Genomic DNA, 17,151 nt, shown 5'->3' with positions numbered 1-17,151 from the left:
CCTGTTTTGTCTCGATGGCTTGTCGCGTGGCTTCAGTGCTAACTGTTGTCCTCATTTGTGTGTTACAGATAACTTGAAGTCAGCAGGCGGACAGCAGAGAAAGCTGTGACCATCTCATGAAAGGAACCAGACCGGAAACAGGAGCAGGTGGCTACACCTGCTGCATATCAAGCGCCACAAGCTGTGTATAGAAGCCATGTTTATTCTGGAAGGGGTGGCGTGTTCAAAGCAAATGTTCCTTCCTGTTGTAATATGAAAGAGGCAATTAACAAAATGTCTGTTTTGTGTCAGTAGGTAATTGTCGCTTTGTGTGTGTGGGGTGTGGGGGATTTGTTTACAGTAGGTCTGTCTGCAACGACCAGCTGCCCCTTATGTCATAGTAGCAACATGATGTATTTATGTGTTGTGGCAGCTGTTCACGGTGGCTGTGTGTGCTATTGCCAATTGATGTGTATGTGGAGTGAGTGACAATATTTGCTTGTGGTAGCTGGGTGGGTTTATGCATGCATCCACATTCGGTGGCTAAATGTGTGCATGGAGGGTGAGGCCGTGTACTCAGTGGCTGCTGTACGGCAGTGCCTCCCTGCACAGTTGCTGGGGGTTACCAATGCCCATGTTCGCAGTTGAATGTGTGTTTCCCCCTTGGGGAAGAATAAAAAACGCGTCTCTCTACGCACGCTGTTCCTGTAGTGGTACAGTCATGTTTTTAATGGCTGTTTGGGTTATGCCTGAAGGTGTGGTAGACCTGTAGCTATGAATGCATGCTGGCAGTCTGTGTGTGTATGTAAATAGAAATACTTGGTGTGTGCATCCAGTGAGTGACTACAGTGCTCCCTGAATGTGCACATGTGTTGGCGCTATGTCTGTGGGTATACCCACCGTTTCTGTATGCGCTTAATAACTGCGCATGCAGCGACAATGTATATGTGTTTTTGTAGGGATTGCTGTGTACTCCGTGTGGTGGCTGTTTGTGTGTGTGAAAGCAGCGTCTCTGGAAATACAAAGCACACAGCACAGAAGAGCACACGATCAATGCCCAAATGTAGTCATGTCCACCTGGTTGTAGATAGAGTACGTTTTTAAAATGAGCCCAGCCCTCGAGAAAATCACCTACGCATTAAATTGTCTTGTTCAGGCTTGTCCTGGTACACATGCACTTGTATTCGGTGTTTCTGACATTCCAGACAGTTGGTCACGTGACTCTATAGCTACATCAGGTTGGCTTCTGTTCCTGTTATGTTTAGATAGCTGGACTTTTTAGGGAGATGAAACCGCAGGAGACACCCATACATGATGTCCAACATTTGTGCTGTGGGAAGCACCCAGGTTTTGCACTAATAGCACGGCCTCGGGTTCTGCACTGTCAAGTGTCCATGCTTTGCACTCATAAGAGACCGACGTGCGACCTCCGAATAGCAGAAAACACTTAACTGTGCAGACACATCAAGAGGCTTCCAGATTGGCCAGTCAAAGGCTCCCAGATTGTGCACTGAAAAACGAACCTGTTCACTAAATAAACAGTTTCATGGTTCTGTGGGATCTTACACCAGATAATCCAAGATCTCTCTTAGCGCAAAGTGATTGCATTAGCTAGATGAGTACCTCCGCTCCACCTAAAAAATAGCATAGCTAAGTACAGCATATTCAGTTTCTTTTTGTCCCTGGAAATTTGGCGCTTTGGCGAGGATGATCTTGTTTGATACAACCCTAAGGTAGAGCTGCTTATCGCAGTGCCTCCTCTCAACAGGCGTGTATAAGAGCACTGTTCCCAGCCAGGGCCCATGGTCAGTGCGAGTAGCCATTTCCACATTTTGTGTCTGTAGTTCTTTGCTCTGGGTTGTCAATTTAGATTGCATATGGAAAGAAATTTTTTTTGGACCATATTATATACTTTGTTGATTTACTTACCGACCTTCCTCATAGCACCTGGGTGCCTGCTTCTCCCTTTATTCTGACCTTATTTGAGAAGCTCCGAGAACATTTTGAACAAAACGAAATAATTTTCTAGTCGTAAGAAAAAACACTTATGGTCTTCTTCCAGTCTTAAATTATGTAAAGCATTGTGGGTGATCTGTTAATTTGGATTTAAAGAAGTGTGAATTTGTGTAACCTGGAAGAATTGGGAGATAGGCCTCCATTTTGTTTAAAAGCTTGTTATCTGGTTGAGTCCTATGAATTGTAATTTGAAGCCAGCACGTTTATGGAAGGATACACAAGTTGATCTGCAAATATGTTGTCTGACCCCTGGTACATTGAAAAATATTGTATTAGGCAACTCGCCAGACAGCGAGATGTCTGGCTGAAAATGAGGTACAGCAGAGTCTGAATAGATCAGCATGGTGGAACTGTACCAAAGCCCATTCAACTTGGAAAAGTATTTGTCCAAAAACGTGTTCTACACCCACCCAAGTCTCTCTGACTCCTTTGGCTACGCATTCCCATCCCATATCTCTTCAGCTTTATAGATTGCGGGTTAGAAGTTCTACCATGCATCATTTTGAAGCTGAAATGCCTACGGTTCTTCACTGCACTGTCAGTTCCCCTTTGAAAAAATGTTCCACTCCTGTTACTCTCCGCTCTGTTGGCAGCCCTGCCGTCATCTGCTGGATATTGAATGGGAAGATGGAGAAACCCTCTCCAAGGTCCTGATTTCTCAGGTAGTGGGCACCTGACATCACATATCCTGCTACTGCGAAAGTTGATCATCGACAGTATCCAAATTTCTTATAAAAACAATAATTCTTCACTTAAAAATAAAGAATTTACATTTGTTGTTGCGAAAAATTAGGGGAACAAGGCAGGAAGCTTATATTTGGGAGATCCTGAACAGCCTATAGACACAGCAACAAATAGTAGGAGTTGAAGGCTCTGCTTTTAATAGTAATATTGCTACCCTTTGCCACGTGGTATTTGCACTAAACTCCCAGAAGACGTGTTCAGCTGCAGCTAAGAATGACTTTACATCCTATTTGTAAAGACGTTTAAGGGACTCCACTGCACACAATTCTGATAATTTTACTTATTGGGATTGCTTTTGCAAACCTAATTTTTTTTAACGAGTAAAATAATCTTTCTAAGGGTGGTTTTGTGTGTCCAAGTGCTTGTTTATTTACTGCTGTGCGTAGAACTTTGTTGGGAGAACAGCAATGCAGATGTGTGTGCCAAAGGGGCAGGGTATTCAGTTTACAAAATGTGGAGTACCCATGCCGTCAAAATGTGGGTGCGGTTGCCTATAATAATGTGATTTGTGGCCCATTTTCGGGTGATTGCTTATGGCTGAAGAAGGGACAATCCGGAAGAACTATATTACAGAACGGTGGTCTGGGAGATACACAGTTCCCAATCATACGAAGTTCTTCCTGGTGTAAGGATGAATGATTCGCCACGGAGCCTGTCAGTGGGATGAGTGAGCGCCATCGTCCAAGATTAGTTTATTACTTCGTGTTTGTACCGTATACATGGTTATAGAGTGACCTTGGGCCCGATTCACAGAATGAACTTAAGACTAAATCCTAAACTTACTATTATTTGGTATTCACAGAATGCACTTACTACTTACGGGATTCACAGAGTGAACTTACTACTTTCGGGATTCACAGAATGAATTTACTACTTTCGGTATTCACAGAATAGATTTAAGACTACTAACTTTACGTCCGCACTCGGGCCGGAAATTCCGGCCCGGAGGCGGAGTTTACGGCCCAGAGGTGGAGCTTCCAGCTTAGGGGCGGAGCTTCTGGCCTGCCTAAATCCCCACTTCCGAGTCGGAAGCTCCGCCTCCAAGCCGCAAGCTCCGCCTCCAGGCCAGAAGCTCCACCCCCACGCCGGAAGCTCCACTTACGGGCCGGAAACTCCGCCTCCGGGCTGGAATTTCCGGCCCGAGTGCAGACGTAAAGTTAGTAGTGTTAAATCTATTCTGTGAATACCGAAAGTAGTAAGTTTATTCTGTGAATCCCGAAAGTAGTAAGTGCATTCTATGAATACCAAATAGTAGTAAGTTTAGGATTTAGTCTTAAGTTCATTCTGTGAATCGGGCCCCTTGTTTTCATGCATGAGTAAATCCCATTTGTACTGCCCTTTTCCTAGATCTATATTCAATTTCTTTCTGGATGAAGCTTTCTTCGCCATTAGTTTCTGCAGCTAAGTCGCCATCATTGGCTGTGAGTCTGACTTGCCGCAGCCTTGTGCGCGGTGTTTACCTCTCCTGCTGCCAGTACTGGAGTAAAGCCATAACCATGACAGAGTGTGATGTGGTGACGCTAGAACACATTGTGTGAGAAGCACAATATTGCGTTATAATTGTGTTCTTTGCAGTCGAATGGACACAAATCGTGCTACCAGTTACCACAAGAGCCCATCATGGGACATGAAACCTAATCCATAAGCTAAAAGATGCTGTGGAGCAGGAAGGAGGCTTATTCTTTTATGTAGCGTATACTGATTCACAGCATTCTCTGAACAAATGTGTTCTGCAAATGAAACAGTTGTTCGGCCCTTTTTAATTTCTTTTACTTCATTGGTACTTGTTCAAACATTCTCTTCCTCCATAAAACATGATTTTTGTAGAAAGCAATTTTTCTGTGTGTATGCAGTTGGGATGTACATTTCTAATGCTGTAATTTAATAGTCTTTTGCTTGGAAGTACTCTTGTATTGAGTGTGAGCGTGAGGGCGGAGTGACAAAAACACTTGCGGTACCAAAAGCACACATTGCACAAAGTATGAACAAAGGACACATCTCCAGCATACGCTTAAAAACGAATGTATGCATGTCCTCATTTATAAGTAACAGAACAACTATTATGTTCCATGTCTCTGGAACTGTTGTTGAACATTCCCTGGTGTGATAAGATGCCTTTCGAACAAAATGAGTTCCTGCTGTGTGAGTGTCAAGTGAGCTGTGACAAAAGGAAGTGCCTCTTTACTTTGCATGAATTCTGTGGTAAGCAAGGAACCATACACGGCTCTGGACAGATATTTCCACATCAGGGTGTAGAGCGTCTCAGGGGATAATTCTACCAAAGCCTAAGTGCACACTACATTTTGAAGAAGTAGAGAAGGTTGCCTCTTCAATTTCCTACCAGCCCCCCTCATGGAAATGTGTTCATGGATTGGTGTGACGGTTCTAAACTTCACACTGGGCCCGAGCAGCTGTGTTCCAGCACCATGTCTGAAGCCCTTCGTGTTTAAGGGTCTTTGTGTCTGTTGAAGGGTGCGAGTGAGGTGGGGTTTACCAGCTCTGGATTATGTACAGATGATGCACAAAACTGGAAAGGATACACCGAACGCACATTCCTGTGGGTTGTAGCAAGATGATGGCACTTGCCAGGTCCTCCCAAACAGTGCAGATTTCGCTATCTGTAAATTAAAGCAGTGCCATGTTATGTCTTGCTATTGGCAGAAAGACAGTGGGCCTTCTTCATAAGTGAGAAGACATACCAGTTTGGATCTCTAGAACTGCTATGTGCACCAACATCTCAAGGATTTGCTGATTCAGAATAAAGGGTTGTGGTCGAGGTGAAACACGGACAATTATGTGAATTGCCTTTGGCCAGTTTGGAAAATATTTTTGATGTCTTTTTAAGACTTAATTTGGTGAAATAAAGAATTTTACAACAACTATAACATCTCGTGGAGTTATTCTTGCCCTGGTATGCCCTGCCGTTAAAACGAAGCTTAATCATTTGCATATTGCTGCGTGTATTGGACAATGTTCTCATATCCAGAGCAGACGTTATACATTTCTAATGGCCTTTCTAGCTCTGTTCGTATTCGTAATTTACAGACATTGTAGCAAGTAGGGCATTATGAAGTTGCTGAGCAGCTCCCATTAATATGTAACAGAAATGTTGTTTTTATTTTGTCCTTCCCTCCCAAACTGGCTGAGAAACCTGACAGTTTTGGTCGGACCCTCTAAATACATGCTGTTGCATTAAAGAACTGATCTCAAAGAGACTCTTAGTTATGGATTCCTTACCTTAGAATTACCCCCAGGCGTCAGACTGGATCCGGAGAATTTTTCTTCAGCAGTACCCCTGCACATCGGTAGGTGGCGTCAGTCAAATCTGCGTTCGGCGTTGGCATCGTGATCGCCGGAATGATGTCGCTGTATCTACTTAGACGCTGCCCCTGCGCGCTGACGTCAGTTCTTTCTTTTTCCGCGTGAGCTAGTGCTGATCCGGAGAGAGCGGTACCCTTAGTCTTTTTTGACTAGCCTTTTTTTGACTTTTTGTCGACTTTTTTTTTTCGAGTCGTTCGACTTCTGCTGCAGGGATGTCACATTGACGGACCAGATTCAAACCTTTTGACTCCTGTCACAAGTTGATGTTGGTCAGGGACCCACATCTTGTGTGCCTCTGGTGCCTGGAGCGTGATCATGACCCAAAGTCGTGCTCCGACTGCCGGGCCATGAACCCGAGTCTTTGCAGGAGCAGTCCCAAAAGCTTCTCACGGCCCGGCAGTCAGCTCCACGCCGCTCGAGCTCCCGGTCGAGCTCCCGGTCGAGAGGGAGGTCGCTGAGTTACCACCATCACTCCTCTTCGAGGTCTTCAGGTAAGTCGAAGCACAACAAGAAGGCCAAGAAGCACTGTCGCTCTCCACCTTCTCCCTGTCCGTCTTCCGACGCGACGCAAGATGTGGAAGGGAGTCCACGGAGCCTGTTGGGTCGGCTCCGAGCTTCCCTCCCTTCCCGGGAGCCGGGGCTACCCCAGCCCAACTTCGTAGCTTTTTTGAAGCCCTCCACTCCATCTCCGCTATTGACCCCCTAGCAGACCAGTTGGAAGAGCCGGACTAGAGAGAGGAACTGGGCGATGCCAGTGGTCTGGATACCTCCCCAAACTTTGGTATGCTTTCTCCCCCTACCGTGGCTACAGAGGAGGGAGCCTCCTACGCTGTGGTGTTGCTTGGGGCTGCTGATGCCTTGGGCCTTGAGATACATATGGTAGCAGTCAGGACTAGCCTCCTGGCTGAAGTGCTTTAACCAGCAGCACTCTCTTTGGAGCCCCTGCTGCCGTTCAATGAGGCCCTCACAGATATCCTTGTGGGCACCTGGTCCAAGCCCAGCACAGGGGCTCCTGTGGATAGGATGATTGCCCGGCCCCGGGTGACCCCACTTTTCTCTCCCAACACCCTACCCCTGAGAGCTTGGTGGTCCAAGCCTCATCATCCAAAGGAACGCTCCCTACTGCTCCGCCTGATAGGGACTCCAACAAGCTGTATCATTTTGGAAAGAAGATGTTTTCTTCTGCCAGGTTAGGACTGTGGTCGGTGAACACCACATGTTTTTTGGGCCCTTAGCACACACTCTGTGTGGGACACAGTTGCGCAGGTGCTGCCACAGTGCCCGGAGCAGGCCCGGGCCATACTCTCCCGTGCGGTCGCTGAAGAGAGGGACGCAGCAAAGTTCACCGTTTGCTGTGGGCTGGACACCGCCGACTCGCTAGGCAGGACGATTTCAACATCGGTAGCCCTGAGACGCTCGCCTGGCTGAGGTCCAGTAGCTTCTCGGGCAATGTCCAGTCGACTCATTTGGACATGCCCTTTGATGGCCGTTGCTTGTGTGGCGACAAGGCGGACAATGCGCTCCAGCCCTTCAAGAATTCTAGGGCTATGGCCAGATCCTTGGGCCTCGCTACCACCTCTCGCCCCGCTCAGTCTGCTTTTCGCCCCTTTCGTGGCTACGGAAGGGGTGCCCACCATGTTCTGCCCAAAGCCACAGGCGTGCTTTAGCTGTCCAGCCTCTGCGGGGACGTGGCACCCATCGCCATGGGTCTGGGGGCCAGTGGGAGGGCCAGTCCACTGGTGCTCCCTCTGCAGCAGCCTCCAAACATTCCTAGTCTGACCTTTCAGTGCCACCAGTTGCCAGTGGACAGCAGGATCCGCCATAAGCTCCCCCACTGGCCCAACATCACGTCAGACAGGTGGGATTTGCAGATATTCTAAAGGGGCTACTCACTCCCCTTCAAGACTACCCTTCCCTCCATGTCACCTACACTCCATCGCATGTTGGAGGATCACTTGGCCCTTCTCCGTCAGGAAGTTGTGGCTCTCTTGGCCAAGGGAGCCATCGAGCAAGTCCCTGTGCCAGAAGTAGGTTGTGGCTGCTACTTCCACTACTTTCTGATGCCCAAGAAGGACAAAGGCCTGCGTCCCATCTCAGACCTTAGGGACGTCAATCACTTCATCCGTTAGGAGAAGTTCAAAATGTTGACATTGGCTCAGGTCCTGTCTGCCCTCAACCCTGGAGACCGGATGGGAGCGGTGGACTAGCAGGGCGCTTATTTTCACATCCCTGTCCTGCCGGCCCACAGGCGTTACCTACGGTTCACGGTAGGCCACTAGCATTTTCAGGTTACTGTGCTCCCCTTTGGCCTTACTGGCGCCCCTCAGGTGTTCACGAAGGTGATGGCGTTGGTCGCAGCTCATCTGCGCAGATCAGGGGTTCCAGTCTTCCCCTATCTCAACGACTGATTGTTGAAGGCGAGCTCGCCCCAGGCTGTTGTCGCTCACCTCCAGACTATAGCGGACCTCCTGCAGTTGCTGGGGTTCACAGTCAACGTGCCGAAGTTGCACCTGAACCCTTCTCAGAAGCTCCTTTTCATCAGAGTGATTCTGGACACAGCGCAGTTTCGGGCCTATCCTCCTGAATAGCGAGTCCAGGAAATTTGGGCTGTGATATCGATGTTTCAGCCTCTATTCCGGATTTCGGTGAGAATGACCCTGAGGCTGCTGAGCCTCATGGCCTACTGCATCCTGCTGGTGGATCATGGCATATGCGGGCTCTGCAGTGGGACTTGATGTTCAAGTGGGCGCAGCATCAGAGGAATCCGTCCAATGTCTTCCAGATCTCGGCGGGGACTGCGCACCAGTTGCAGATGTGGCTCACAAACCAGGATTGTGTCAATGGCAGATTCCTCTATTTTCCCCAACCAGATTTCACAGTGGTGACAAATGTGTCAACCATAGGATGGGGCGGCCACATGGGAGTGGCGGAGATCAGAGGCGACAAACAGGGCAGTGTGGAGTCGTGGACCTTCTGTAAGGAGGCCCTTCGTCTCTGGAAGTGGCTGGACCATCAGGGCATGTCCTTGGTGGTTCAACACCTGGCAGTCCGATCCTCCAAGATTACTCTCATCCAGTCGTTGGCAGGATACGCCATCACCTCCACCACTGGCGAGACATAATATCGGAGAGGTGGGTTTTGTAAATTGTCAAAAAGGCTTTTCCCTCCCCTTCGAGACTACCCCTCCACCTATGTGTCCAGTACACGATCAGCTGACAGAGGATCACCTTGCCTTACTCCACGTGGAAGTCAAAGCTCTTTCGGCCAAGGGGGCTATAGAGAGGGTTCCTGGGCCAGAAGTAGACAGTGGTTGCTATTTCCGCTACATTTTGGTCCCGAAGAAGGACAGAGGCCTTCATCCTATTCTAGACCTCAGAACCCTCAACTACTTCCTGAAAAAGGAGAAATTCAAAATGCCCCCTGGCTCAGGTCCTATCTACCTTGGACCCGGAAGACTGGATGGTAGCGCTGGTCTTTGCAGGACGCCTATTTTCATATCCCCCCTGCCTGTCCATCGGCGCTACCTGCGGTTTATAGTTGCCCACAAGCACTTTCAGTTTACAGTGCTACCCTTCGGCCTCACCAGTGCCCCTCGGGTGTTCACGAAGTTGATGGCGGTGGTCACAGCCCATCTGCGGGGATCAGGGGTTCCAGTCTTTCCCTACCTCGAAGACTGGTTGTTGAAGGCGGGCTTGCCCCAAACAGTTGTCTCCCACCTCCAGACTACCGCGATTCTCCTGCATTCGCTGGGGTTCACTATCAACATGCCAAAGACACACCTGACTCCCTCCCAGACGCTCCGATTCAGTGGAGCAATTCTGGACACGGTGTAGTTTCGGGCCTATCCTCCCGAGCGAGGAGTCCAGGATATTCAGGCTATGATACCGATGTTTCAGCCTCTTTCCTGGATCTCGGTGAGAATGACTCTGAGGCTATTGGGCCTCATGGCCTCCTGCATCCTGCTTGTGACCCACACATGGTGGCAAATGTGGGCTCTGCAGTGGGACCTAAAGTTCCAATGGATACATCATCGAGGAAATCTCACCAACCTGGTTCAGATATCGGAGGAAACTGAGAACGACCTGTAGTGGTGGCTAACGAACCGCTATTGATTCCAGGGCAGACCCCTCTCCCTTACCCACCCAGACCTTATAGTAGTGATGGACGCATCCCTTCTGGGATGAAGCGGCCATCTGGGAGAGGTGGAGATCAAAGGACTCTGTCTCTGGCAGATGCCAAGCTCCCTATCAATCTGTTGGAGCTGCGGGCGATCCAGCTGGTACTAAAAACCTTTTTACTGTAAAAAAGGGAAAGCTCATTCAGGTGTTCACAGACAACACTACCGTCATGTGGTACTGCAATAAACATGGTTGCGTGGGTTCGTGGACCCTCTGTCAAGAGGCTCTGCGCCTCTGAACTTGGCTGGGACAATAGGGAATTTCCCTGGTGGTTCAACACCTGGCTGGTTCCCTGAACCCCAGGGCGGACAAGCTCAGCCGAAGGTGCCTTGCGGATCATGAATGGTGTCTCCATCCGGAGGTGGCACAAGGTCTCTTTCAGCAGTAGGGAGAGCCTTGGTTAGATCTGTTCGCCTCTGAAGAGAACGTGCAGAGTCAGCGGTTTTGCACCCTGACGTTTCCAAAGCGGCGCTCGCTCAGCGACTCTTTTCGTCTCAAGTGGAGTTCAGGCCTCCTATACGCCTTTCCGCCAATACCACTCCTGCCCAGAGTGCTCAAGAAGACCAGGAGCGACCGGACACAAGTTATTCAAGTGGCTCCAGACTGGGCACGTAGAGTTTCGTATCCCAAGCTTCTAGACATGAGCATCGATCCTCCGGGCGGCCTCTTCGGGAGGATCTTTTGTCACAGCAGCAGGGGGGCGTTTTCCACCCGAACCTGTCCGCCCACTCTCCGCCTCTTTGCATGGAGATTGAGCAGCAACAGTTGACAGCTTTTGACCCACCTCCTGAAGTCTGTGAGGGTATTTTGGCAGCCAGATGTCGCTCCACAAAATCAGTATACGCCTGCTGATGGAACAAATTTTATAAAAATTATACAGACAGACCTATCGACCCCTTATCTGCTCCATTATCTCAAGTTCATTTGGCCCAACAGGGCTCTGCTCTGGGCACTCTGGAGGGCTACCTTTTGGCCCTTTCTTCGTGTTTTCGGCTGCCTGATAAGCCATCCTTATTCAAATCTCCTATAGTGCAGAGATTTTTGAAGGGGCTACCTCCGCATCCTTTCAAAGAGGAGGAGAGTCTCCACCGTCTGGAACCAAAAAGAGCGTTATCGTTCCACCTTGATTGAACCAAAGAGTTCTGGTTGGATGACCAACTCTTTATAGGGTACGCGGGTGCAAAGAGAAGCTATGCTGTCCAGAAGAGAAGTATTTCCCAATGGTTTATCCTCTGTATAAAAGTTTGTTACGCCTTAGTGAAGAAGGATCACCCTAAAGGGCTTAGGGCCCATTCCACCACGGCAAAAGTGGCCACCACGGCTCTCCAACGTGGTGTTCCCATTTCCGATATCTTCCAAGCTGCCATGTATGCATCTCTGCTCACGTTCGCCGTACACTACTTGCTGGATTCCCAGGTTTGCAGAGAAGGCCTGTTTGGTCGATCTGTGTTGCAGGATTTTCTGGTCTAAGACGTTCCGCAATCCCTCCTCCGGGGATGGTATTGCTTGGGTATCTGTTCAAAGGTAAAGAATCTGCGGCTAGATGTCTCTATCCGATGCACAAGTTACTTACCTTCAGTAACGCCTTATCTGGTGGAGACATGATCTAGCCGCAGATTTCTTACCGACCCACCCATCATCTTCGGAATTAGGTTTAAGTGGAAGGGACGTTCCCTTTCAGTGCCCTAGATTTTCATTTTTTGACACACCATGGTCAGTCACTTCATGGCGCCGCGCATCTGGCGTGGAAAGTCGTGAAAAGAACTGACATCAGCGCCCTGGAGTGGCGGTTATATTGACGACGCAGACATCACAACACGACGTCACACTGAGTCGACTGGCGCCACCTACCGGCGCGCAGGAGTACTGCTAAGAAAAATCTTCCAGATCCAATCTGACGCCTGGAAGTTCAAAGGTAATGCATCTGCGGCTAGATCATGTCTCTACCAGATAAGGTGTTACCAAAGGTAAGTAACTTGTCCCATAGGAGCATGGGAGTGGGGCCTGAATAGGCCTCACATGTACTTTCCAAGTAGAACGACGTCTGTGTGGAGCTGCATTGCGCATGTACTGGCACACAGAGGTACTTTCCAAAAGTTTATTAATCCAGTCTGAAGCCTGAGGAATGAAGCCTGAGGAATAATCAGAAGGTAAGGTTAGATAGAGTCTTTACAAGAGAGAACATTACTGAGGGTAAGTAACTTGTTCTTCAAGAACTAAGCACAAGGTTAACCTTACATGAATTGCCATGGAGATCATTTTGTATTACTTCTGTGTTCTAGCTCTTTTCCATTCTCAGTATGTAGCTACTAATCATTCAAGACTCAATACCAGAAAATGTTCAAATAGATTTTAAAACTATTGTCTGCTCTCTACATGCCACAAATATGGTTGAGCAGAATTTCAGCGTTCGCGATCGCAATTTAGCTGTGTGCAATGTATGAGAAAGAAAACTACTCGCTATTTTCCGATTGCATTTAACGAATTGCGATTCCTTAAATGCAATGTAGGAAGCACAGAAAAAGTGCGATTTGGCCGTAAGGAATCGCAAAAATTACCACTAACTTCAAGTTGGTGGTAATTTGCGATTTCTTTGAAAAATGCACAATTGTGCATTTTTCAAAGTGCCATGTGGGGTACATACATGCCCTTAGGGCATGTATGTGCGCCACATGCGCACACATACATATTTCAGGGGTGCAACAGGTCCTTTTGACACCCTGGCTCCCTTTAAATTGCATTCTCAATTTGCGATTCTCTAATTCCTAATCCCAAATTGAGAATGCCTTCCCATTCATTCCTATGGGCCTCCTAGCCATGGGGAATGAATGGGAAGGCATTCCTTATTTGCGAATCTCAATTTGCGATTCGCAAACAAGGAATATGTGGGATTCGCAAAATTATCATTAAATCCCACATACATAGCAGTTTACGATTCTCAATTTGCGATTCGCTGAAAATCGCAATTTGAGAATCTCAAAACAACATTTTGATACATATGGCCCTTGGATACTTCCAGGCAGTCTCAAAAACGATTTTTAAAAAACCTGTTTTCTGCCGTAGTTTGAATTTGAATACTCACACATCCCCAAATTACTCTGCCATACAAGGCTGCACCCAAGGCCTTTATATTGTAGATTTCCAAGGCCGGTGCATCACTCCCTAGAAGTTGCTTTTCTGTGGATTTTGGGTATACAAGCTGTGTGCCGGATTAAAACAGAGTGGATTTCTGAAGTTGCAGGCTCCAGTTTAGGTTTGGTGTAAGTCTCACTCCAAGATAATCAAAACAAGGCACTTGATCAATTGTTTGGCTATCCACTGTCATTTGCTTCTTGAGACACTTTTGAACGGCCGGGCTAAAGACCATTTTTTGTTTTGATCTGTTGAGTTCCAGGCCCCTCTCCATACAAAACAAGTTAAAAGGATTTAAAAGCTGCTGAAGACCCTGGGAAGATTTTGGGAGCAGCAGGGTATCGTCGGCAAAGAGAAGGGCTGGCACCCTCTGACCACCCACCTTTTGGGAATCACACCCATCCTTGTTTAGGTATTTTACCATCCCATTAACGTTCAATGAAAAAAGTGTAGAGGCCAAGACACAGCCATGTCTGACAACACGTTGTACACTAAAGGGGTCTGTCAGTTGCCCGTATTCGCCACACCTCACTTGTGCAAGGTTTTCTGTGAGGAGCCAAACCAGTGTATTCAAAAGGTTAGCAGCCAAACCCATTTCATCAAAGATCTTTCAGAGTTTGGCTCTGGTCAAAAACGACTCATAAAGTAATAAAGGCAACATAACGTTTGCCAATGTCTTCCAGTAAATACATGTAAAGCGAAAGAACTGGTATTACAGTTCTAACTAAACTTCTAAAACCCACCTGAAATTCAGATAGCACTACCTGTTCCTCTATCCACTCTTGAAGATGGGCAAGCACTTGTTTACAAAAATATTTGTACAGCATCTAACAGGCTAATGGAGCTGTAGTAACCGGATCACACATAAAGTAATCTGTATGTTGGCTAAAACTCCATGTAATTTGTTTTTCCGCTTGCGATTGGTTTACCTGTGGCATTGCTGTTTTATCTTGCTTCTGTTGGCTGTTGAGCCTATGGTGACTTCCGTGTAGTCTCGAAGTAGCGGCCCCTAACTACAGTTTTCGTCCGCTCCGCTCGCACTTGTTTTAATTGCGTGCAGTGTGCCATCTCTTCCTCACGACGCGTTTCTTTTTTTATTCTGGAGATCACCCCCTGCGTCTGTAACTGGAGACTCTCCTATGTGGGATTATACGCTGGGCAGTTGTTTTAGCCTCTGTAACCAGAGTGGCAGTGTTGCACCACAGAATTGTGCCAATTGTGCGTTTTTTCCTGTGGATCAATTTTTTCAATACCATCATTTTTTTCAATACCAATTCCGTATGCCACCTCCAGACCGCAATGCTAACACCCACCCCCACCTCCTTTTTTGACAATGGCCACTTGTGGACACACCGTTCTTGTATCCTGGACTTCATGGTGTTAATTTTTTTGCGTGGTCTGAAATATTACTGTTTAGGTTGTTTTTTTTGTGGCGTTTAAGTAATTTTCGGGGTGGAAAAGGGTCGGACTGTGTTGGCGGAGCGCTAGTGCAGCCATACACAGGGCCAGGTTCACAACAGCGACGTCAGAATGTTCGTGAACAGCAGGGTGTGCTCCTTTTGTTATTCATCGATATCTACTTTCCACTTCCAGGGACCAACATCAGCCATGGCGTGAACGCTGGCAGTATATGGGTGCTGCAGCACCATGTCGAAAACAGACACAAACACAAAACTAAACTCGAGATGGCCATTCCGTCTCGTGGATTCCATACACAGACCCATGTGTTCCGCTTCTCCCCCTCCCACCGGCGCAGCTTGCATTCAGGGGCGGATTGGCAAGGGGGGCATTCAGGCATGGGCCGAAGGGCCGGTGCCTCAGTGCCCTCTGTGGGCCGTTTTTTTCTCCCCTGTCCCAGTCCACAGAGAGTGGACCAGGAAAGGGGAGAAAAAAAAACGGCACACAGAGTGCACGGAGACAGACAGAGAAAATGAAAGCAGCCTCGCTGTGCGGCCGGACAGCGATTGTCAGCTGTGGCCTCTCCTTCACCCCTGACCTGCCAAGCAATCAAGCTGAGGCTGGGCTGTGGAGGGGTGATTGTTTGCAAGAATCGGCCTCCCTGGGGGCCAGGTGTTTCTCAGGCCTTTGAGCTATTTTCACCTCGAACTCCCTGGGGCCCATGCAGCCCAGAAACAGTGTTAGTCTTAATACCTCGCCCACAGCCCTTCACATTCAGGGCATAGTGGGCGAGGAAGAATGAGTCTTGCTGTAGGGGCCAGGTGATGTTTGGAATTTTTTTATTTTATTTATTTATTTATACGATTTTATATAGCGCGGACTTTACCCGAAGGTGTCAGAGCGCTTCACACTAGGAACAGCAATAATACATGAGGAGAAAAATTACAAGTGGACAAATTACAAAAGCAAACGTTAAGTTACATGAATCAAAAGTGACAATAGTGAGCAACCAAAATACATGAGGTAGCAATCGGTACATTACAGGAGGAAAAAGTGATATGTGTGCAGGTTACAAAAGCGTACAAAGTACAAGTAGAGGTATAATACTGCAATAAATGGCAGACACTCCAGCACAAGAACACACGTTACGTAGGCAATGGTGGCACTTGTGTAGGTATCTAAAGCAAACAAAAGTGAGAGGTAGCATACAGTGTGATACCAGAGAAAAGTGACGTGTGCAAGTTACAAAAGGGTGCCATACACAGGTACAAGGGTAATACTACAGTAAATGGTAAACACTCAAACTGCCAGAACACACTGGGAAGGCACTTCCCATGCACCAGCTTCACCTCAGGCTCCCCCTGGCTACCTGGCTACCTTGGATGACCCAGGAAGCTGTGTTTTGTGCTCCCCTGCCAGGACATTTTCCAGAGGCCTGGAGGGCTGATTAATTTACTAATTGCAGGGGCCTTACCTCTGTTCATGTGCTCCTGAGCTGAAGGTCTGGGGAGGGCTAAGTAGGTTAGTAATAGCAGGGGCTTTGCTGCTTGTCAGGTGCTCCTGTGCTGTAGGGCTGGAATAATTTTGTGACAGAAAGGGGCCTTGCTATTTTTTTTAGTTGCTCAGCATGTAGGCCACTGTCACCTTGGCCCTGTGTCCTGTGCAAGAACAGTATCCTCCCACTTTCATTCCGGTCCGACTCGGCAATTATAGCCGTAGAGCGGAGGGCGGACAGGTAAGAGCCAGGCATACCAAAATTTCACTTCCGCTAGAGCGGAGGTCAGCGCTCTAGTCGTCACCGTCTTCGGGGCTATTTAGCCACGCCTCCCTATCAAGCGCGCAGCGGTTGCACGCAGGGGGCGCCTTCGAGCGCGCCTAAGAAGCGCTGAAGAAAAGCCCGTCTGCGCCCGTCCGCGACAGGATGGGACAAAGGGACATGGCGCCAACACCTGATGCCCCAGATACACAGGTTAGCACCATCATATCCTATACAAGAGATAATCTCCTTAGTCTAGTCCCGAGTACTACTGCCAATTGTATATCTGAGCCTTGGCCGAACTTCGAGGGTCCATTTTCCTGCATAAACTGTCGTTTTTAAGCTGCCCATACTTGTTTAATGAGAGATAACTCACCTGGCACTTTCACTATAGCCGCGGCTGGGCATCCTTACCAGATACCTTCTTTGCCCCACGGAGCCAATACGTCTACTGCTAGTCATGCTGCCGACAAGAGGTATCTGGGACTCAAATGTTTTTTATTGAACATACGTTCCCTACCTAAACATCATCAACATTTATGGGGTCTTATAAACACAGACAAGCCAGACATCTGCTTTCTCACAGAGACTTGGCTAAAACCCCACACTATCCCCGCTATCATGCTA

General features: G+C 48.1%; 1 protein-coding gene across 6 annotated transcripts in view; it reads left to right on the top strand.

Moving 5' to 3' along the window:
- UBN1 (ubinuclein 1) overlaps window positions 1–3,082 on the top strand; it is an 810,192-nt gene extending 807,110 nt beyond the window's left edge. For all 6 annotated transcript variants that reach the window (XM_078662914.1, XM_078662913.1, XM_078662915.1 and 3 more), the window contains one exon: window positions 69–3,082. In XM_078662914.1, coding sequence (XP_078519040.1) covers window positions 69–109 — 41 coding nt within the window. In that variant the 3' untranslated portion in view covers window positions 110–3,082. The remainder of the gene's footprint in view (window positions 1–68) is intronic.
- The last annotated feature ends 14,069 nt before the right edge of the window (window positions 3,083–17,151 follow it).

This window comes from Lissotriton helveticus, chromosome 10 (assembly GCF_964261635.1).
Source record: "Lissotriton helveticus chromosome 10, aLisHel1.1, whole genome shotgun sequence".
In the NCBI taxonomy this organism is placed as follows: Eukaryota; Metazoa; Chordata; class Amphibia; order Caudata; family Salamandridae; genus Lissotriton; species Lissotriton helveticus.
This window is presented reverse-complemented; position numbering and strand designations above follow the sequence as displayed.